This window comes from Saccopteryx bilineata, chromosome 1, assembly GCF_036850765.1.
Source record: "Saccopteryx bilineata isolate mSacBil1 chromosome 1, mSacBil1_pri_phased_curated, whole genome shotgun sequence".
NCBI lineage: Eukaryota > Metazoa > Chordata > Mammalia > Chiroptera > Emballonuridae > Saccopteryx > Saccopteryx bilineata.
Window position 1 is genome coordinate 170,563,063 of NC_089490.1, and position 22,464 is coordinate 170,585,526.

Below are 22,464 nucleotides of genomic sequence, written 5' to 3' on the forward strand. Positions count from 1 at the left end.
GCACAGATTCTAATTTCTTTTATAAAAAAAAAAAAGGGAAAAGATAGTATTCTAAAAGCCAGGCTTCTTTTATCATCAGTGTAGATTCTTTTCCATTGTAATATACTTAGCTTTAGGAAAATATTAATATTTTAGATTTAAACACTGGGATAGAAACCAAGACAAAATATAAATGGCAGATTGAGGACTTAATCTCAGATATTTTGGAGGAAGATTTTGAAAAAATTTGTGCTATCTTTCAATAACTTAAGCACTTCATGTCACAATATTAAATTGCCAATAAACCTTGCCATTTGTGGAGAAAATTGCTTGGCAGAAAAGTACTTCACATAATGCCCATATTTCAAAGAATCTGCTGAGATGTTTGCTCAGTGTGAAACGTTGTCAAACCCATCTGTGCCGGTGAAAGAATTATGAATTGGCTTAAGGAAAAACTAAAACAAAACAACGAGGAGCAAAAATGCTATTTTAGAGGGTGGATAATCCAACATACAGTAACCCATGCCTGGAATGAGAGGAACAAACTAAAGTCTTTTGGAAAATGATAGTGACAGTGGTCACAGAAATCTGTGCTTTTAGGAATCATGGTGCTCAGTGACTCAGGGACTATTTCCACACAATAAGCTGCCTTTTCCCCCAAACTACTTGTACTTTGCAAAATTAAAGCCAATAAAAATATATTAGTATCTGAGAATTTACTGCTCCTTCACCTCTTGCCACATATAAATTAAAGATGCCCCACAAAATCTTGTGACAGAAATGTTATTCAGCTCTGGCCAGTTGGCTCAACAGTAGAGCTTCAGCCCAGCATGTGGAAGTCTCAGGGTCAATTCTCAGTCAGGGCACACAGGAGAAGCGACCATCTGCTTCTCCACCCCCGTCCCTCATTTCTCTTCCTTTCTTCTCCTCCCACAGCCATGGCTCAAATGGTCAAGCAAAGTTGGCCCCGGGGGGGAGCTAAGGATGGCTCCATGGCTGGGTCTCAGCTACTAAAATAGTTCAATTGCTGAGCAACAGAGTAGTGGCCCAGATGGGTAGAGCATCGCCTAGTAATGGGCTTGCCAGGTGGATCTCGTTTGGAGCACATGCGGGAGTCTGTCTCTGCCCCCCACCTCTCATCCAATTAAAAAAAAAAAAGATATGATATTCACTAATCTAAAGCAGTGTTCTCCAGGCCTTTTGGATTCCTGCACATTATGAGTAAAAAATTTTCATACACTGACAATGTATTATAAATATAAAAACTAAGTATAATATAAATGTTATTAATACTTATAATTAATGAATATGCTGCTTTCAAGGCTATATTCTATGATAAAGCAGTAAAGCTAAGTTTATTCATGAGGGTAAATACAAACAGACATTTTAGTATTTTCTTCTCTTACCCAGGTGTCATCTTTATATTTTACTTGGGAAACTGCTACAATTGGCCAATGGGTCTTCACTTTCATTGAGTTATATCACTTTGAGAACTAGATGAAAGATAAAAGGTACAGACATCACCCTTCCCAGAATGCACACATGACCTTCTAATCAAAGACTTATATGTACTTCAGAGGTTTGAAGACTTTCGGTCTATGCCTAGGCCACCCCACTGAAGTAGCATAGACTTTCAAACTAAGAACCTTTATTCAGAAGAAAAAAGAGTAAATAATGTTTGAAACGAGAAGAGAATAAATAACTGGTAAATGGCTGTGACTTTTGATTTTTGAAGAATAAAAGGAATATAAAATTTTAGGGGGGTGTTATTCTGTGAAATGATTTGTTAGTCTTCAGATGTAGACAACTGAGGTTTTATTTTTTTTCAGCAAATATTTAATATGTCTCTCAATATATTTTTCTCTAGCTTTTGGTAAATGTGTATTGCTATTGGTATTCACCCTTTTATTCTAATCTAAATATTTTTATTTTATCTCTTTATGAAAGAGGATAGCAACTGGATTTTGCATAGAAAACTTTCTTGATACTAACAATACTCCTTTTATTAAAGCTCTCATAGTTGCTTTCAATGCCATGTTTATTTTGAGTCCTGCTTCTGGCAGAATTGCAAAGTCTATCAAAAAGTTATCCTGTGTCTCAGAAGCTTGTTAGATATTGCTGCCACATAAATATTATAATAAAAGTGTTTAAATGAAAAGCTTCTTAAACTTTAAAATGAGTTCTATTAAAAAGAAACTGAACCATTGAATCAAATAAAAACAACATTGTTCCAAGACATACAAACACATTTGTTCTGATGAACATCTTGCTGCTATAGAGAGAGGAAACCTCCCAGTAATGGTGGAGAAAACCAGGACTAACAACCATTGTTTTAGGCTTTTGCTGTGTCCAGCTCAATGTATAGCCAAAAGCGATTTTCAGAAACCTATTGTTGGGAAGCTGTAGGCTTCGGTGCAGATATGGCCACGTCCAAGAACTACACCCCACACAGCCAGTCCCCAAAATGTCACAGAAGTGACATGATAAGCCCAGGCCACAAAGATAAGAGTCTCTTAAGGGATAGACCCTAAGTTCCTGAAGAACATGTGCTTCGCAAAGAAGCACAACAAGGAGCCTAAAAATGCCACGGCTGTGAGTGCGCATGTCAAGGCTACCAAGGCCCTCATGAAGCCCAAGGGGATCAAGTCCAAGATCCAAAGTGGGGCAAGCCCAGTTGACTTGCCTACACTGCTCACTCTAAGCTTGGGAAACATGTCTGTGCCAGCATCACCAAAGGTCTCAGGTTCTGCCCTCCAAAGTCAAACCCAGCCTCAGGCTGCCACTCCAGCTCAGGTTCTGGCTCAGGCTCAGGCTCCCAAAGGTGCCCAGGGTCTCACAAGTCTCCACAGTAGAAGTCTCTGTCTGCCAGTGTGAGGCTGGAAGGACTGGTGTGAGCCCTGGGCTGCCTTCATGGAGCTGGTTCAGAACAAATACTCAGCATACAGTATTAATATCCTATCGTTGCTGTAGCAACTTACCAAAAGCGTAAGTGACTTAACACAACACAAACATATTACTTAATAGTTCTAGAGGTCAGAAGTCCTAAAATCAAGTCAGCAGGGCTGCATTCCTTCTGGAGGCTGTAGGGAAGAATCTTTTTTCTTGCATTCCAGCATCTATAAGACTCCTGCATTCCTTGGCTCATGGCTCCTTCTTTATATCACTCCTACTTTGCTTTACACTTCCTCTGACTTTGACACTCTTGCCTCTTTCTCATAAGGATCTTTGTGATTATCAGCAAATCCAGGTACTCTCGCCATATCAACACCCTTGACTTAATCACATGTACAAAATCCCTTTTGTTAAATATGTAACATATTCACAAGTTCTGGGGATTAGAACATGGACATCTTGGGATGGGAGTGAAGGGTGGGGAGGAGAGGGCTATTCTGTCTATGACAGCATACCTAGTGTTATATTTATGGGGAGGTCCACATCACAGCTCAGGATTTTCTAACCCATTTTACTCTACTGTACCATATTTTTTTTCGTGTGAGAAAACTCTTGGTTTCACTAAAATCACTTTAACCAGGTTAAACTAGAAAAACCCACAGATTTCTGTACCATATCCCCAAAATAAATCTGAGTAGCCTTGAGAATTATGGCCAATTATTTGTGGTCTTTTTTTTATTGGTTTATTGCCAGGGATGAAAATTAAAGCAACGAAGTACAAGGGAAAAAGAAATAAGAGCAGTTTGGTCAAGTGAATGTGCATTATTTTGGTGGGTAGAACAGAAAAGCATATCCCATGGTGGTCTGATTATTCATTTACTTAGGAAAATAAAATGGAACAAATGCCTTATATTCTCTGTAATGTCACATGGGATTTAAGCATTATCTTAAACTCAGCACCTAGAAAAATGGACTGTTTATATTATTACAACTGTTTACATTATTATAAACACATTTATTAAATGGATTATCAAGTTCACATTTGGTGAGTTTTTACCGTGTGTCAAGTGCTGTAATATATCTTTTACATATATTATCATATTTCATCTTCATGATTGCCTTATTATCAGAGATTTAAAGAGGTTCAGTAACTTGTCCATCATAGGGCCAAAGACCAGAAGTCTCATAAATCCCATTGTCTTATTTCCTGCATATTTTTCAAAATTCATATGATTCAGACAGAGAATTCTATAATAAAGATAGCAAACCCAAAATGCATTAAATTGTATGCTATATTAAGTACATCCATTTATGTTAACTCATTTGATGCTTAAAAACCCTACAGAAGGTAGAAAAGTTACTATTTGTAATGTCATCATTTTATGAAAAGGATAAAATTACTATTTATAATGTCCTTGTTTTATAAAGAAGAAAAGTGAAGTTTAGAAAAATCTTGTGAATTCCCCATTTTACACAGCTGTCAAGTTGGAAATAACTTTTCTTTTCATTTCTGTCTTATTAGACAGTATAACAAACAAACACCAACTGTCCAGACACAAAAAGGGATATAATTATATCATAAGGAAAGAGCTATGGATATAGGATTAAGGATAGGGAGGCAGTCAGACAGACTCCCGCATGCACCCGACCGGGATCCACCCGGCATGCCCACCAGGGGGCGACGCTCTGCCGCAACCAGAGCCATTCTACCGCCTGAGGCAGAGGCCACAGAGCCATCCTCAGTGCCTGGGCAAACTTTGCTCCAGTGGAGCCTTGGCTGTGGGAGGGCAAGAGAGAGACAGAGAGGAAGGAGAGGGGGAGGGGTGGAGAAGCAGATGGGCGCTTCTCCTGTGTGCCCTGGCCGGGAATCGAACCCAGGACTCCTGCACGCCAGGCCGACGCTCTACCACTGAGCCAACCAGCCAGGGCCAAAGGATGCCCTTTAGTAATGTGTGAGGAGTCTCTCACTGCTCCTGAGCTCAGGTCCTCACATCAAAATGAGCAAAATGCTATCTCTTCCATAAACAATGAGATAATGAAAAGGAGACAAAATGTGTGAAAGTACTTGGCAAATTGCAAAGGTTATTTAGAAATAAGGCATCTTTAAAAGCTAAGTAGCGTTAGAATGATTCCAGTGGAGTAAATATTGTTTCACACTAATCTTTCCAATGGGATATTGATGCTTCTCAAGTGAAGCGTCATTAAAGCATCATTTGAATCTGATTAAAGCAGTTTAGGTCTTTTGGTTTCTGTATTTCAGCGTGATGTTCTTTGTCAAGTGGGGGAACTATCCAACGGAGACACCGGAAATCATAAAGAGCCCACCACAATGCATTCCAAATACCATTTTATTAAATATGTATGTTTTATAAACATATTAGCAGGTACATTCAATGTAATTGTTTTTGCTTCAAACATCAATGAAAATGAGTAAGATTTTTATCACGTCAGCACAAATTAATTCCAACTTTTTGTTGTTGTTATTGCCAATAAAGTACCTACTGAGGGAAAAAAATAAGATCATGTTCTACGTAAATGAATGATAAACAATTTACTTCCTTTTTTATTATTTTTACTCATCTTACGGTTGTTAGAAAATTTATATTATATTGTTTAGTTAAGTTTGGATTTTATTTTTAACAACAATAAAAACGAGACAGAATTCTGAATATGAAAGGTAGATGTAACCAACAGATTGACAGATTGTTACTTATTACTCAGCGCTTCACACAACCCTGGCTTATTCAGTTACTAATTCCATACAATCAGTATCAGGTATGTGTAGCTCTTTAAAATTTATGAGAAGCTTTCAAACATGTTGCCTCATACAATCTTCCTATTTACTTTAGTTGATGGAAGTGGGTCAGGCAATGTTATCTCCATTATTAAGTGGGGAATTTGATTCAGGTTTACTTGCCGAGCAAGTAACTGACAAGGCTGATCTAGATCTTCTAATTGCTGTTTCAGCTCCTTTCACTATGTATTTGCTGCCAGTGGAGATATTACATATCTACAAGTTAGACACAGGGAGTTTAGTCATATTAATGGTTGGTTTTAAAACAGCAATAACAACCACCTCAAAAATGAATTAGCAAGTATTTTCTGAGTACTTAACGTGTGTCTTTTACTGCTTTGCGCATCACACTTGCATTAAACTATTTACTGTTTACAATAAGTCTGTGAGGTAAGTAATGGTTTTAATCTTCTCAATACTGGGGTATATTGACATGCTATTTTTCCCATTTTATGAATGAGAAAACTTTAATTCACAGAAATTAAGTACCTTGTTCAATGTTTAACCTCTACTAAATGGTGAAATCCAGCTAAGCTCACTACCTGCTACAGTACAGTATACTGCCCCCATAGCTAACTTTGTTCTTTGCTTTTTCAATCAAGAAGAGATAAAAAGAGAAATAACCAAACCTCTGAATTAGTAACTCTGAATCTCCCCTATTTTATTTTGTATCAGTAATATTCAGTAGGCAATTGCTTAGAGACTAAAAAGAGTAACACTTTAATGCAGTATCTAGAGACTTTTAAGAACTGTGGACTATTTTGCGCTAAACACACGTGATCAAGTGTGAGATTCCGACTGCCACTGGGTGAGGCTATAGGAGAGAGAATACAGTTAGCTCTGCTTTCATGGGAATCTTAAAATCTTCCAGGACTTCTGAGTACAATAATTTATTTTACTAATTATTATTTACTTATTGGTAAAGATTTTCTCACTGTTCTCCTACAAAGCAAGGTGTGTAAGAGGTTTCCTGATACTGAAGAAAAAAAGTTTTACTACATGACCTTTAAAATACCTTTCAGTGCTCAATGTAAATGAATCTTTGACATATTCATGATAGATGTAATGTTTCAAACAAACTTGACCATCACTCCCAGCCACATAGAACTATGGGCTGTGGCCAAGGTATGACCAGTTAGTTTTTATTTGAATTAATTTGATTCTGAAAGCAAAAATAAAAAAAAAATATTTTAATTGCAAATATTCCAGAATAGTATAAATGATGGCTTGATTTACTTTAATGTTTCTAATTATAAAAACATTTATACTAAGTAAGCATGATCCTTAATTCTCTTTAATTTTTCTATTTACTTACAGAGTTCAAACATTCTATATGTGAGAAAACTATCTATGTATGATTTCTATACATGTGTGTATAGAAAACTATATAAGTGTGTTTTATATATATAGAGAGAGAAAATTATGTATATGTTTGAATATGTGTGTGTGTGACTGCATTGTGTTTGTTTAGAAACTCTGATGGCAAGGTAAATCTTTAAAAGAATTTGTTATAGAAAGAGTAATTTGAAAAAGTGCTTTTTTTTAATATTTTATTTATTGATTTTTTTAGAGAGAGAAGAGTGAGAGAGAGAGAGAGACAGAGAGAGAGAAGGGGGAGGAGCAGGAAGCATCAACTCCCATATGTGCCTTGACCAGGCAAGCCCAAGGTTTCAAACCGGCGACCTCAGTGTTCCAGGTCGACGCTTTATCCCACTGCGCCACCACAGGTCAGGCAAAAGTGCTTCTTTTTATATCTAATACCTAGACCTTTTATATGTGACTAAACTTATAGTTAATTTCAAATTAAAAGGCTATCTGACCATGACCCATTTTATTGAGTCTCTTTGTTTCTATTGATCCAGAAGCATATTATACCACGTTTCATTTAGAATGCAATTCCCTTTGCTTACAAGCATTCTGAAGCCCTGGCCAGTTGTTCAGTGGATAGAGCATTGATCTGGTATGTGGCTGTCCTGGGTTTAATTCCCTGTCAGGGCACACAGGAGAAGCAAACATCTGTTTCTCCACCCCTCTCTCTCCCACTTCTTTCCCTATTGTCCTCCTGAAACCAGTGGATTGATTAGTTCAAGTGTGGTCCTGGGCACTGGGGATAGCTCTGTGAGAACAGGTCAGCCTCAAGTGCTAAAAGTAGCTTGGTACTCGAGCATTGGCTCTAGATGGGGCTGCCAGGTAGATCCTGGTCTGCTAGCATGGGGGAGTCTGTCTCTCTAATCTCCCCTCTTCTCACCTAAAAAAAACCAAAAAAAAAAAAAAAAAAAACCCAAAAAACCATTCTGAGGTCCTTGCTTTGAATATTGAGTGACTGTATTAACAAAAATCACAAGTGGTGTGATGGTCATGGGCCTATTCAACACTAGTCCCGGAAGCTTCCAAAAAAACAGTAAATGGGCACTGAGCCTCACATATTAAAGAAGCATATTAATGTAATACAAATCACTTTATAAGTAAATGTTGAAATTTTAAAAACTCTGCTCCATGATGTGATCCAAAAATAGAAGTCCTGGTCCTATGCTAGAAAAAACTGCCAAAGCACCAAATCTTTGAAAAACACATGCATAGACCTGAGAACAGCCCCCAAAATGTGTTCTTCTTTATCCTCAACTTAGTTTGTTACTTTCACATCACTGAAGAAGCTTTGAAACATTTAATACATTTAATATTTAATGTGCCTAACTAACTTATTTTATTTTTAGCAAAAACTGTGTGTCATTTCAGCTGACATTTCTGAAAGCCATGTATCGCCTTTTTATTTATTTAATTTTTATACATTGGACTGATCTTCAGATAGTTAGCATTGACTCTATGGCTGGCCAAGCCATTCCTTAACTTCTCCTTCTAACTCCTTAAGCTTCTCTTCCTAACTGATTCTCTTCAGTTTGGGTCACACAGAGAAGAAGGCATTTTATTGTTTCTGAGAACATGGTATAATTTACTTGTGACCTGGGTTCTATGTTCCGTTGTTAGCAGTAAGGATGATGGTTAAGGCACTTACAGAAACATAGTGACCTCTTTTTGGTTTCTCCATGGCTGATGGGCTTCCTTTCTCCCTGATCATCATATCCTCCGTAGTAGTATCGTGTGGGTTAAACAAAAGTTGGCAAAGTTTTAGTAAACAGACTTTCTTTGAGATTCAGAGTGGATATAAGTAAACTAGAAAAAAAACCTGTATTATATATTCACAAATGAAAATAGGTATTGGCAAAAGGCAATAAGTTCAAAAAGCTACTAGACAAATAGAACAGTGAGAGTGGAAGTTAGAAATTCAGAGAGAGAGATAATGTTGGCAGAGATGCTCATTCTTCATTTACTCTGTCTTCTTTCTCCAGATGAACGTTCCTCATTCTTCATCACTAGAGAGCAATCTTCTCCCCTATGTGTCTCCTATGGGACGTTAAAGGTTCAGGATACCTCCCTTTACTGCTTTTCAAAGGAAGACAAGTCAAGATATGAAAAAAAGTATTTTTAACAAGTTAAGAACTTATTAATGTAAATAAAAATATCAGAATATATCGAAGGTTATAATACAAAAAATAAAAGACTTGGTTCCTCCAGCCACTGGTTTCAATTACGGGAAATAGATGTATCAAAAATTTCCTATGTATCTTCCAGAAGGTTATGCTTATAGCAACATGTGTGTGTGTGTGTGTGTGTGTGTGTGTTCTTATTATCCAAATAACACCTAACTCTGTAAAACCATTTAAAAATTGAGGGTGATTCCATTCATATGTCATTTGCTCATTTAACACTGTATCTTTTTGTATCATTATGTATCTAGTTTTTCATGGTTGTATAGAGTAATGGACTATTTTAACAGTTAAAAAATAATAGTTAATATTAATAAGGGTTTAATATTTTAATAATTGTATAAAATGTTCCATGGTAAGAAGGCTCTGATTTATTTTATTATCCCACCATTGATAGAAATTAGTATTTTTTAAGTTATTTGCTGTTGTTTTGTTTTCTTTTTTTTTAATTTTTATTTATTTATTCATTTTAGAGAGGAGAGTGAGAAAGAGAGAGAGAGAGAGAGAAGGGGGAGGAGCAGGAAGCATCAACTCCCACATGCGCCCTGACCAGGCAAGCCCAGGGTTTTTGAACTGGAGACCTCAGCATTCCAGGTCAACGCTTTATCCACTGCGCCACCACAGGTCAGGCCTGTTTTGTTTTCTATGTAATTATTTCTGTACCAGTTACGCCTCAAGATAGGTCTCTGGGTATGGATGCCAGTAGTTTTATTGTTTTGAGCTTTTCTCTAAACATATTAAAATTGTTCTCACAGCAAACTGTTCATATCATAGAATATCATCTTGGCTTCTCAGGTCCACTTAACACTGATGATCTGGAAGCAATGCTTACCTTGTCTTCCTCACTTTTAACCTAATTCTAGTCAATTGTGTCCATGGGCCTTAAGCACAGAGTTTTAACCAATAGGCAGTTCCTTCTTCTCCCTGTGGTGAAGCTCAGAGCATTTAACTAACCCACATGCTTGGAAGGTTATAGACTGGGGTTAGATGAATTAAAATCTGATCATTTAGTACTAGACTTTTTCCAGTTCATCAGTTACCTCTGAAACACAACAGAGAACAAATACTAGACAGTTAAAAACTGCAGATTCATGGTTGCTGGCCATGATGTGGGATCAGGCGTCCCACCAGGTTCAAGCACAGATCATTACTGGATCTTTAGTAGGGAAGTTCAGTAATGGGCAAGCTGGTGTTGACACCATGTTCACCAAAATGTATTGCTGAAAATTTTAGCTGGCCACCTCGACTAGTCTTATTGACTGACTGAAAGTAAAATGTGTGAAGCTCATGGTTATTAGTGTTCAACTGAACACAAAGTTTAAGGGAACAAGCCACAAAGGAAAAGTTGATCTGCAAGATGACAATAAACATGAGGATGCTGACCAACTGGCCGTGTTCCTTTTAAGGCTTATGCATTGCAACACACAGAGAGACGCACAGCTCTACTCAGTTTTTGCTACCTCTGAGATATCTATTTTGGATGAGGATATATTTGGTGGGACTACAATAGCTGCATTTTCCCTGCCCCAAAATTCATACAAGGAACAACACTAGGGCTTCTCCATCGTCATTGTTATGGCCTCGAATAAAAGCCTTGTCACTAGGGTGGAGGCAGGAAGGTCCTAGAACGCAGTACTAGCGACAGCATCTGAATTCCCTCCTCTGCCGCTGATTGGTTCAAAACTAGGAGTCAGAGACCAGCCTCCTGCAGCTCGACTCGCCATTGGGTGGGAAGGGGTGGCAATCAAGGCTGCCGACACTGCCGCACGCATTCCAGCTCTATGCTGCTGCTAGGGTCCTGTGGTGCTGCCTCCTCTGCCGCCGCCGCTCGGGTCCCTTTGGCTGTTCCTCTCTGAGGGGGCTGCCTCCCCAGCTCCGGGCGCAGATACCATGGTGAGTGCTCTCAGCCGGGTCAGGCTGAATTCCCACACGGTAACTGGACCGGACCTGGCTGCCCAAGAGAAGTGGCCGCGGCCCTGGAGCGAGGCGCGGAGGCTCTTGGAGCGCACCGCTGGCCGGGGCGGGAGCAGCCTCGCCGTGCGCCTGTGTTCGGGGCTGGGGAGGTGGGAACTCGGGGGGCTGCGTCGTGGACGCCGGTTGACTTTGCTTCCCGGGGGGTCCCCCGTGCTGCGCCATGCCGCGGCTTCCCGACCTCGGGAAGGGGGCGTGCGGCGAGGCGCGGGGGCTCCCGGGTCCGGGCGGCTCCGCGGGTGTGGGAGGCTCGCGCCGGCGTGGGAGGCTCGCGCCGGCGTGGGAGGCGTAGGGTTTGCGTCCCCGCTGCCGCGCTTTGCTGCCGCCCGGCCTGCCTCCCGGCCGTGACAGGTGAGCGGGGCGAGCAGGGAGCGCGGGGGCGGGTGGGACGGCGATGGAGAGGATTTGCCCGTTACTAGGGGCGGGGGTTGCGCCCCGTGACGCCCCTCTTTAGCAGCGAGTGCCCCGAGGAGACTAGACCCAGAGGGCGGGGCACGAGGTGAAAGCGTGACGGCGGCGGTGAGTTCGTTCTCGCCCTCAAGCCCCTTTCCACTCGCAGCGGGTCCGTGACTCGGGTCTCTCTGTCCCCGCAGTACGGATTTGTGAACCACGCGCTGGAGCTGCTGGTGATACGCAATTACGGCCCGGAGGTGTGGGAGGACATCAAGTAAGTGGTCGGACCCTCAAGCGTGGGCTCCGCGCCGGCGCCGCGTGGGGAGGGTCCCCGGCGGCCCGGGGCGCTGCCGCCGGCTCCTCGGTTCCTTCTCTGCTTCCTGCGCGGGTCGCGGACGCGCATCGCGAAGATGCCTCCGCCCGAAGCTCCCGGCCGCAGCTGCGCTCCCACGCTCCGAGCCGGGACCCGGGGAGGAGGGGCAGCGGGGCGGGGCGAGCTGCGCGGCCGAGAGCCAGGGGAGGGCGCCTCGGGGCGACCGCGGCCTCCCGACCCGCCGAGCGTGGGAACGCGCTGCCAGCGCCCGGCGGCGCCCAGGCTCTGCAGGCCGGCGGCTCCCACGCGCGGAAGGGCCCGGGGGACCACAGCGGCCTCGCGACGCTTAAGTTCCCAGAGGCTTTAGAAACAAACGGGAGACCTTGGCTCGTTTTAACATGTACACACCTTGCAGACACGTGAAAATTGCTAAGCCTTTTCCCGTATGCTCCAACTCTCTTCTCTTGAGACTATTTCTTGAGCAACTGTGACTCATACATTTACTCACTATGAAATAAAATGAAATTAGAATGTTTGCTCTTTTATTTACCCCCAAATCATCCCCCCAAACCTGTTTTCGTTTTTGCTTTGGTAAAGGCTGTTAATTGCAGAAGAGCATCCTAGTTTTAGTCTGGAACTGTGAGCCCAGGGCTCTGGATGGGGAAATAACCCCAGGCGCCTGAGAATTTAAACCCGTTGAGACGCTCTGCGGCCACATTGGACATTTCCATTTAACAGAGGCCTTTCCCATTTTTTTCTCTCGTTCTAGTGAAATTTGCATTTCACTTACTGTATAGGTGACCACAACCAACTAGCTACACTAAAATTGTATTCATAGATTTTCATTTCGGAACAATCTGTCATGTGCAAATAGAGGTAGAGGGCGTGGTTACCTGGGTGGGCAGAGAAGAAGACATTGTTATTCTATATTCTCATTTCCTGTCCTCCCTGATTTACACGTTACTATATTAAGTAGGTGATGCTTTCCTGCTAATTTTTCCTAAATACATTAAACTTATTAGCAATCAGGCCTTCTTGTGCAGTTACAAGATAGGGATTTTTTTGGTAAATATGTTTCCTTGGAAATGATCAGAGTTAAATATTAAGCACTAAAATGTAAGCTTTCCTTCCCTGAGTCTGTATCAATGAACATCGTTTCACCACCCATTAGTCATGTCTATGTTACCCACAGGGACACATGGCCATATTATAAAGGGAAGTGAAGATTCGGGAATTATGCAGTTCAGTCAAATGAGAATCTAGGCACTAAAGCATACTTTGAGATTTGAATTTTCTGTGAATCTTATTAACTTCATAATTTTTATTTAGCTTAGTGCAGTTATATAGAAGGCAGACATCAAGAGCAAGATTTTAAACACTAATGAGTATAGGGTTATTTTTTAAGCCATTTTCTTTGTGAATTTATGAAAATATCACAAATATTCTTCCCATGATGTTTTCTCATCTGCAAGCTAGAAATTCCTGATTTTTCTGGTGAATATGCTATGACAATGAATGTATTTAGAATTTTGAGAACACAGTAAAAGATAGCTATATTGTTCAACAGTCATGTATTTCAACAAGATTTAGAATTTATATCCTACTCATTATCAATTCACATCACCGTTAAATACAGGGATAAAAAGTTATACATCATAGAGATATGTATCAGAATTAAAAACAATTATCAAATGATTTGTTTGTACTGGCCAAATTTTTTTCCAAAGAAGGTAAAAATATCTTCAAATACACACATTACACTGATGTGAGAACTTTGCAAAATCACATTTACTTTAAAAAACAAATTACTAACTTTTGATTAAACATCAATATCTTTTCAAGCACTAATGTATCTTTAAGTAGCTTTGAAAGGTGTTCCTAATCTGTTCAAATGCTAATAATTTAAATTATTCAAATCTTTTTTTCTGGCAAAATGAAACAATATATTGAATAGTTTGTTATTGCTGTTAATAAAATTATCTCAAGGTTTATGTGCCCCTTAAAGGTAAACTTGCGTTTGCAATCCAGGTGTTCATTTTGAGTCTTTCCGCCCTACACATCCTTTTCGGTGAGCCATCTTGTATTGGGTGCAGTTTAGTATCTGCACTAGAGAACATAAGGTAGTTCAGCTTCCTGTAGAGGGGATTAAAGCAGGTCATTGTTTTCCAACCCAGTTAGTACCCCTGAGGAATTTTTACTAAGAGCTCCTTGCAAGAGTATTTGCTTATTCAAACAGAGATTCTCACTGCTGAGGTAGGTGAGAAGTTGGAGGAGTTTAATTTAAAAATATTCCTTGGGAGATACTGATCCCTACTCCAAACCTCACTCACCCTCTGCTCTAGGGAAGATCACTACAGTGGTCCAAGATACTTTCAGTTGTAACTTTTTAAGAAAAACTGAATATATGAAAAAAAATTTTTTTTCTTAGTAAGTACCCAACTCCTTTATCTTCATTTTTGGTCTGTGAGAAAATGTGCAAATTGATGTTTATAAAATTTCCGTAATACTTTTTTGATTTAGTAAGAAATGGCCATCTATCCTTCATGAGAAAGGATGTCAAACATTTAATGACAAATAAAACCCTAAGTAACAGATTCCAGACAGAAAGTTCTAAGTGGGTAAGAGCCAAAAACTCTTCATTGTAAACTCAGTATCTACTTACGCTCCCAACAATGTAACCATTTCCCAAGAGGTTTAAAACTTTTTTTTTTTAAGAAAAATTGCCTAGATGTAGGGTAGATAAACTTTCTTTAAAAACATCAGATAGTAAACATTTTAGGCCAAGAGTCAATCTTAAAGGTATTATATAGGTGGCTATGTAATTATTAAAATGTAACTATTTAAAAATATAAAAACCATTCCTTGCTCCTGGACCAGACAAAAATAGGTGGTGAACTGAGTTTGATCCAAAGGCTGTAGTTTGCCCATCTCTGATCTAGACCATAAATACATGTAAATAAATAAATAAAAAATAAAAAGCAAAAGAGACTCCTGAATCTTCAAATATTTTGCTGGTTTCCTTTCAGGTTTTAGAATGGTCTTTTATTAGAAGCTATGGTCCCTGAGATATGAGAATAACCAATCATCATTTCATAAATATCATGAAGTCAAGATACACATATTTGAAAAGTACCTTAATATTTGATTTAATCATCTCTGTGACCCATTCATCAGCTCTGACAAAACTAATCATTGGCTCAAATCACTGGGTTTGATCTTAGATTTTTTTTTTAACTTCATTGGAACGTAAAGATGGATTCAAATTTTAAAAAATCTAAGACTATTCAAAGTTTATTGAAAACAATCAAACAAAAACACCTTTCTATTTTTTTTTTAAATAATTTTATTTTTTTAATGGGGTGACATCAATAAATCAGGATACATATATTCAAAGATAACAAGACCAGGGTATCTTGTCGTTCAATTATGATGCATACCTATCACCCAAAGTCAGATTGTCCACTGTCACCTTCTATCTTGTTTTCTTTGTGCCCCTCCCCCTCCCCCTTTCCCTCTCCCATTCCCCCCTCCCCCCGTAACCACCACACTCTTATCAATGTCTCTTAGTTTCACTTTTATGTCCCACCTACGTATGGAATAATGCAGTTCCTGGTAAAAACACCTTTCTAAAAATCAATTATTTTGCTTACTAAGGAACAAACATTAACTTGAAACACCTAAGTGTTACACAGTGTACTTACTGATTAGCTTTTCTCTAATTTAGCCTTTCTGCTAAAAGATCAGAGATAAACATTAGGGTCAAAATTTTGGTACAAGATTTGAAAATGATGTACTGACACTGTTAGTTGATAAATACTGGAGTAATTTCCCTAGAAGACTGTTAATCATCTTTCTTGTATAAAGAATACATATATGTTTACTATGGTTTTATCTGATTTATTAATATCATAGGGCAGGTACAGTATTCATTGATTTAGTCATTGATTCATTCTTTCACTGATCCAATCATTATTTCATTCTCTAGTTAAGCTAATTTTTTTTAATGAGCCTGGTCTATGTTTTAGACACTTAGGACAGAAAAGTGAATAATATATATAATCTTTACCTTCAAATAAAGTCTAGAAACAGAATGTTTTTAGTCTTATAATTTTTTTATTTTCCTGCCTGTAATTTAAATATAGAAATATTTGACTGTTTGATAGCAAATAATGATCTGATTTTGACATTAATGTATCTACTTGAATTTGCTAATCACAAATTAATCATTATGGGTCTTATAAGCAAGTGTTTTGCTATAAGCTAATTATGTAACTTTCCAAGTTACCTAATCTCTCCAAGCCTCAACTGTATAAGGAATAAATAATACCCACTTTAAAAAGTTGTAATAGGTTGAATAGTGCTTAACATAGTTCTTGATACATAACTGCTTAATAAATGGTAGCTATTGTTTTTTATTTTACTCTAGAACCAAAGTGTTTCAAATTTTCCCTTATCTAGCTCACCTGAAAGATATGAAGCTCTCCTTTAAATAACAATACCTCATGCAAGTCTACATACCACACCAGTCCAAGTGTTCCTTCATCACTCAAGGATAAATAGAAACTTCACTGTCATTTTAATTTTTTTTCTCTCTTATTCATTCCATAAAGCTGGCACCAGTTTTTTGTGTTTTGTCTTTATTTTTGTTTTTTTAATCTGTAGAGCCTCTTAGATGCTATTCTTTCCTTCTGGCTTTTACTACTTTCCCCTTCGCTACTTTCATAGCCCCATAGCTGGATTCTCCCTGTCTGACTGGCCTCACTTCTGTCCATTCTTCAGGTGACAGAAAGAATGTTACTTCCAGCTCGCTGTATCTCTCTGCTCAGTTCTGCTTTGGAATCAGTCTTACATTATGTATTTCTAGTCTCCCTCCCTCAAGCCCATTTGTTGTTTAAAAATGCAGCGTAAGTTCTTAATATTTATTTTATCAAAACAAACAAAATACTGTACCACGTTTTAATCAGGTTTTTGTACTCATGAGGCTATATAATTACATTTCTATCTTTCCCTACCCTTGCACGGGTAAATTTTAATATATTAATGGCCCTTCATATAATAAACGCTGTTCAATATTTTCAAAATTCTTTGTCATTTCAGTTCAGTGCTACAATACCCATTTGAAGGAGGAAGGGCTTTTCTAGCTCAATTCCCTTCCCTTCCCCAGATTAATGGAGATATAATTGACTATAACATTGTGTAAATTTAAGGTGTAAGATGCGTTGATTTGATACATTTGTAAATTGTAAAGTGGCTACCACCATAACATTAGCTTTCACCTCCGTCCCTTTACAGAGTTACCATTTCCTTTTTGTGGTGAGAACATAAAGATCTACTCTCTTAGCAACATTCCAGCATATGATACAGTATTGTTATCTATAATCAACTTGTTCATCTTATACCTGGTTGTCTGTACCCCTTGAGCAATAGCAACCTATACCCCACCCCCCCAGCCTGGTTACCACTACTGTACTCTTCTGTTTCTCTGAGTTTGTTCTGATTAGATTCCATGTACAAGTGAGCCCAATGCTTTTTAAAAACTCTATTTTATTATTTTTTTAAATGATAAAGCTGAGTCTCCAAGTGGTTACATGACTGTCCTGGGTAATTACATACTGCAAGCTGAAGAGTCAGTACTGCAATGCAGCTCTTTTGGTGCCATGCTTATTCCCCTTTTTAAAATAGAAATAAGAGCTAATGTAGTATATATACAAAAATGAAACCATATTATTTTTTTTCCTTACTTTTCAAGTAAGAGGAAGGGAGATAGAAAGACAGATTCCAACATGCGGCCGGACCAAGATCCACTCAGCAACCCCCATCTGGGGCTGGATGCTCTGCCCATCTGGGGCCATGCTGGCAACTGAGCTATTTTTAGCACCTGAAGTGGAGGCTCCAGGGAGCCATCCTCAGCACTCAGGGCTGATGTTTTGAACCAACCAAGCCATGTCTGTGGGAGGGGAAGAGAGAGAGAGAGAAAGAGAAATGGGATAGAAAAGCAGATGGTTGCTTCTGCTGTGTGCCCTGATGAGGAATCAAACCCCTGGACATCCACATGCCAGGTTGATGCTCTACCACTAAGCCAGCTGGCCAAGGTCACCATATTAATTTTTGTATCCAGAAACTTCCTCAACACAAGCAAATGAATAATCAGACATTTAAAAATAGGTAAACTAGATAATAGTTAGGCTCAAAACCTGAAAAGGCACTGTATATAAGTTATTTGTATAGGTAGACATAGATAACTAACTGTAAACTCTTCACAATACCTGCCAGTGAGCTCTTCATGTGCTGCATAGGGCTCTCCCAGAACCTGGACCATGTCTGGTGAGCAGCATGGAGCCCAAGTGAAAAGCCAGATCATTGTCTTATCTCACGGTTTTACTTGGACATTCTGAGGTAACCTCAGAAATCAAGCTGGGTCTTTGTTTTCCTTGCATTCTGCAACTTTTGAGAATTAAACAAAAATCTTAGAAAAATTATATTGGGTGGGTCAAGAAGAAGTATTCCGCATTATGATGAGCACGAGAGGATAAATCAGAAAATCTGTATTCTCCTTAAAATATCCAGATCTAATTATGGCTAATACTAACTAGACATTGCTGCTGTTCAAAAGGGACAATGCCCTTTTAACTCTTTCAATAGCAAATGTTTCTCCTCATTGTGTTGGAAACGGACAGTTCTGGGTGGATACTCTGCAAACATCAACAGGAAAACATGCTTAAAGAAATCTGTGTGACCGGCTCAGTTCAGAGGATGACAACTCGGAAGACCTGAGTGCTTGCAGCCTTTCCATTGCTATTTTGCTACTTTTCTCATTAAAAAGGGAGCAGTGGGGGAAATGGGGTCTTTATGTCTAACAAAATGGAGCACTTTTTTCTATATCAAAAGATATTGAGGTTAAGGAAGTTTCCACTACAGGTAAAGGTAAACATTCTGTAGTATTTATTGTACCTTCTTGTTACTGTTCTGGTCTATTTGCCCTTCATTATTGAATCATGAAATATGAAATTGGTGCTTCACTGAAATTCTTTGTGGGCAGTCTTCAAGTCACTGAAACATGGGGACTCTCCGTCCTCAGGTCCCAGTTGCTGTCAGCACTTTAGCCTCATGGACCTCTTCTCTGTTCCTGAAGCACACTGAACTTTTACAGGTGTTAGGATAACAAAAGCCTGTGCTTTTCCTCCCTCTCCCCACCCTTCCTACACCTTAAGGGAAGCCTTCTGTCCCCTCCAAAACTGTACTTTTGCCACACTGTACATGCAACAGTTTATAGTTATGTATTTCTACTATTTGACTAATGTCTGTCTTGACTCACTAGTCTCTATCTAGTCTTTAACTATTATAACTATTGTCTAAGGCAGTGATTTTCAATCCTTTTCATCTCTTGGCACACATAAACCAATTACTAAAATTTGGCACACCAAAAATATACGTTTTGGCCTACCTGACCAAACAAAATAGGTATAATTTTGATTCATTCATACCAGACAGTTGTTGTGTTGGCTATTGTCATGTTTTTATTTGACAATGTAAGGGAAAAGGGGTGAGTGCCCCAACTAAGTAGTCAGGTATTACATGTTTTAAAGTTTTTTGCTGCACACTGGCTGAAAATTGCTGGCCTGGGTAATAGCCCGCATACACAGGGTTCTCAGTGGATTCGTTTTTCTGGCGAAGCTACTGAAAAAGGCTCGTTTGAAATGTTTATGCATGTGTTTTCATAATCCCAGCCACTGGTAATGAAACTCTCACATGATAAGCTGGACACAGTCAGAAAACAAAATGCAGTATATCAAGAGTGATGTTGACGTTTCCAAAGTCCACGTCACTCCTGAGAGCATTTACTGTTACTGTTTACAGTCCTTGGATGAGCAAACACATTGAATTGAATAGACTGACTTTTACCAACTGAAAGGGGGTCCAAGAAGAAAGCCATTGCTACATTTAAAGGGCCTCCCTTGTTGGCAGCTCTTTCAAGCTAGAGTCTGCCCTCCAGTGATTCAGACTCTGTGAGAATCATTAGATTGGGCTATTGAAAATTGAGAGGCCATTAATGCTTCATACCCACTCACAAAAACAAACAAAAAACACACAAAAATATACATCTTTAATTTTAAAGATGTTATATATAGTTATTAGCTGTGTTTATTGTGGGAATTTTTAATTTTTTTTTATTTGTATTTTTTTGAAGTGAGAAGCAAGGTGTGTATGGGGGGGTAACAGACTCCTGCCTGCGTTCAACAGGGATCCACCTGGCATGCCCACTAGGGGACGATGCTCGGCCCCTCTGGTGTGTTGCTCCGCTGCAATCAGAGCCATTCTAGTGCCTGAGGTGGAGGCCATGGAACCGTCCTCAGTGCCCAGGCCAACTTTGCTCCAATGGAGCCTCGGCTGAGGGAGGAGAAGAGAGAGATAGAAAGGAAGGAGAGGGGGAAGGGTGGAGAAGCAGATGGGCGCTTCTCCTGTGTGGCCTGACAGGGAATCGAACCCAGGACTTCCACATGCTGGGCCAACCCTCTACCACTGAGTCAACCGGCCAGGGCCTTGGAATTTTTTATTTTAATAACAGACACAAGCCAGTATTGTTTGATTTTTAGTAGGGACTTTGTAAACACATGAAGGAAATCTTTTTAATTCCTTCACTTCTTTTAAAACATGCACACATCTATTAAATACTATGTTCTACTGCAGGCACTTGGGTTAGGCATCAGTGATTCAAAAACCAAAACCCGAAAATCAAAACCATAAAACACCACTATAACATGTATACCTACTATCCTTTTGGGTAAGGGTAATTTGTGTAGATAAATGATCAGTTTAAATTCCAGCAAATAACCATCTCTAAAATTAAGTAGGAGGAAATGAATTGCTACTTTGAAAATTTTCATTTATGCCTACCCAATTTTAAACACTCACTGTAGGTACAAATACAAGAATATGATGATCATTTTGTCCCCAGGTGAGAGTTTGTCTTCAATGACTATATTGCTTGGAATTCTTTCGTTTATCACTCCGTTCGCACTGTCAAGTCTCCTGCTGAGGTTAATGGATTAAACCAATTTTTATAATGGTTTATAGTATCTCCAATTAGCCTTCCCCCTAAAAAGGGAAGAAGATGAAGAATGGGTGTCAGAAAGAAGAGAAATGGGTCCAGAAAGATTAGGTCAATAAAGACAAATTCTGCCTTCTAAAGTCTTAACTTCAGGAAGCCTCCATGCTGACTCTATTTCATATTGCCTCCGGCCCCTTGCTTCGAGATCCCTCCTCTTATCCCTGTATACTGATCTGCTTTCTGTTGTAGCATTTTCACCCCACGCTGAAGCGACCCTGTGCTAAGTCACTATGAGGGCAGGAAAATGTATTTATTTTGTTTTTCGGTGTATTAAAAGTGCTTAGAAAAGTACCCGGAGCATAACAGATGTTCCAATACAGTGTGTCCGTAAAGTCATGGTGCACTTTTGACCGGTCACAGGAAAGCAACAAAAGACGATAGAAATGTGAAATCTGCACCAAATAAAAGGAAAACCCTCCCAGTTTCTGTAGGATGATGTGGCAGCATGTGTGCATGCGCAGATGACGTAACACCGTGTATACAGTGGAGTAGCCCACGGCCATGCCAGTCAAGATGTGGATGGTACAGAGGAAAGTTCAGTGTGTGTTCTGTGGCTCGCTAAATTCAAATCTGTGACCAAAGTACAACGTGAATATTGGCACATTTATAACGAAACGCCACCACATAGGAATAACATTACTTGGTGGGATAAGTAGTTGAAGGAAACCAGCAGTTTGTTGGAGAAACCCCGTTCTGGTAGGCCATCAGTCAGTGACGAGTCTGTAGAGGCTATACGGGATAGCTACCTAAGGAGCCCTAAAAAATCTGTGCGTGAGCCTACATTGAACTGCACTGAATAGGTATGATGCTGGAAGAGTTTTCCTTTTATTTGGTGCAGATTTCACATTTCTATCGTCTTTTGTTGCTTTCCTGTGACCAGTCAAAAGTGCACCATGACTTTACAGACACACTGTTATATTTGGCAAAATGCTTTCTCGGGCTGGGGATGAGGGTAAAGGACATTGATGGGAAAGAATAAAGAGTGAGCCAAAGTTCCCAAAGATTTTTAAGATAAATATAAATAAGGAATCCTACCTATTTTGCATAATTCATTGGAATTCAGTGTAAAATTTGTAATGGAAATGATTATTTCCTTTCATGTCTTACTGTTTATATTTCAGCCTCCCTCCAGAGAGCATGTTGGGCCAATCAGTCCAGGAAGTAAAGCTTTAAAGATAAGAGAGATTATTTTATTAAAACAAAAGATAGGAAAGAAAGGATGCGTTGATTCCTGGTTAAAGGAAATCTAGGGAAATGGCTATTCCGCTATTTTATTTAGAGACTTTGTGTTCTATTTGTACCTCATTCATTTAATGGCTGTTATGGATTGATGTTTCTGAGAAGCTGAGTTTATTACAGAAATTTATGTCATTTGATTTATCCCAAATGGAAGAAACAAAACAGGGCACAGTGTACTTTATTTTATATTTAATACTATATATTTATATATTTTTCATTAATTTATTAT

General features: G+C 39.3%; 1 protein-coding gene across 1 annotated transcript in view; it reads left to right on the forward strand.

The window, feature by feature from the left end:
• Positions 1–10,944: 10,944 nt before the first annotated feature.
• GUCY1B1 (guanylate cyclase 1 soluble subunit beta 1) overlaps positions 10,945–22,464 on the forward strand; it is a 44,067-nt gene continuing 32,547 nt past the window's right edge. The window contains exons 1-2 of the mRNA XM_066279684.1: positions 10,945–11,103; positions 11,775–11,848. Coding sequence (XP_066135781.1) covers positions 11,101–11,103; positions 11,775–11,848 — 77 coding nt within the window. The 5' untranslated portion in view covers positions 10,945–11,100. The remainder of the gene's footprint in view (positions 11,104–11,774; positions 11,849–22,464) is intronic.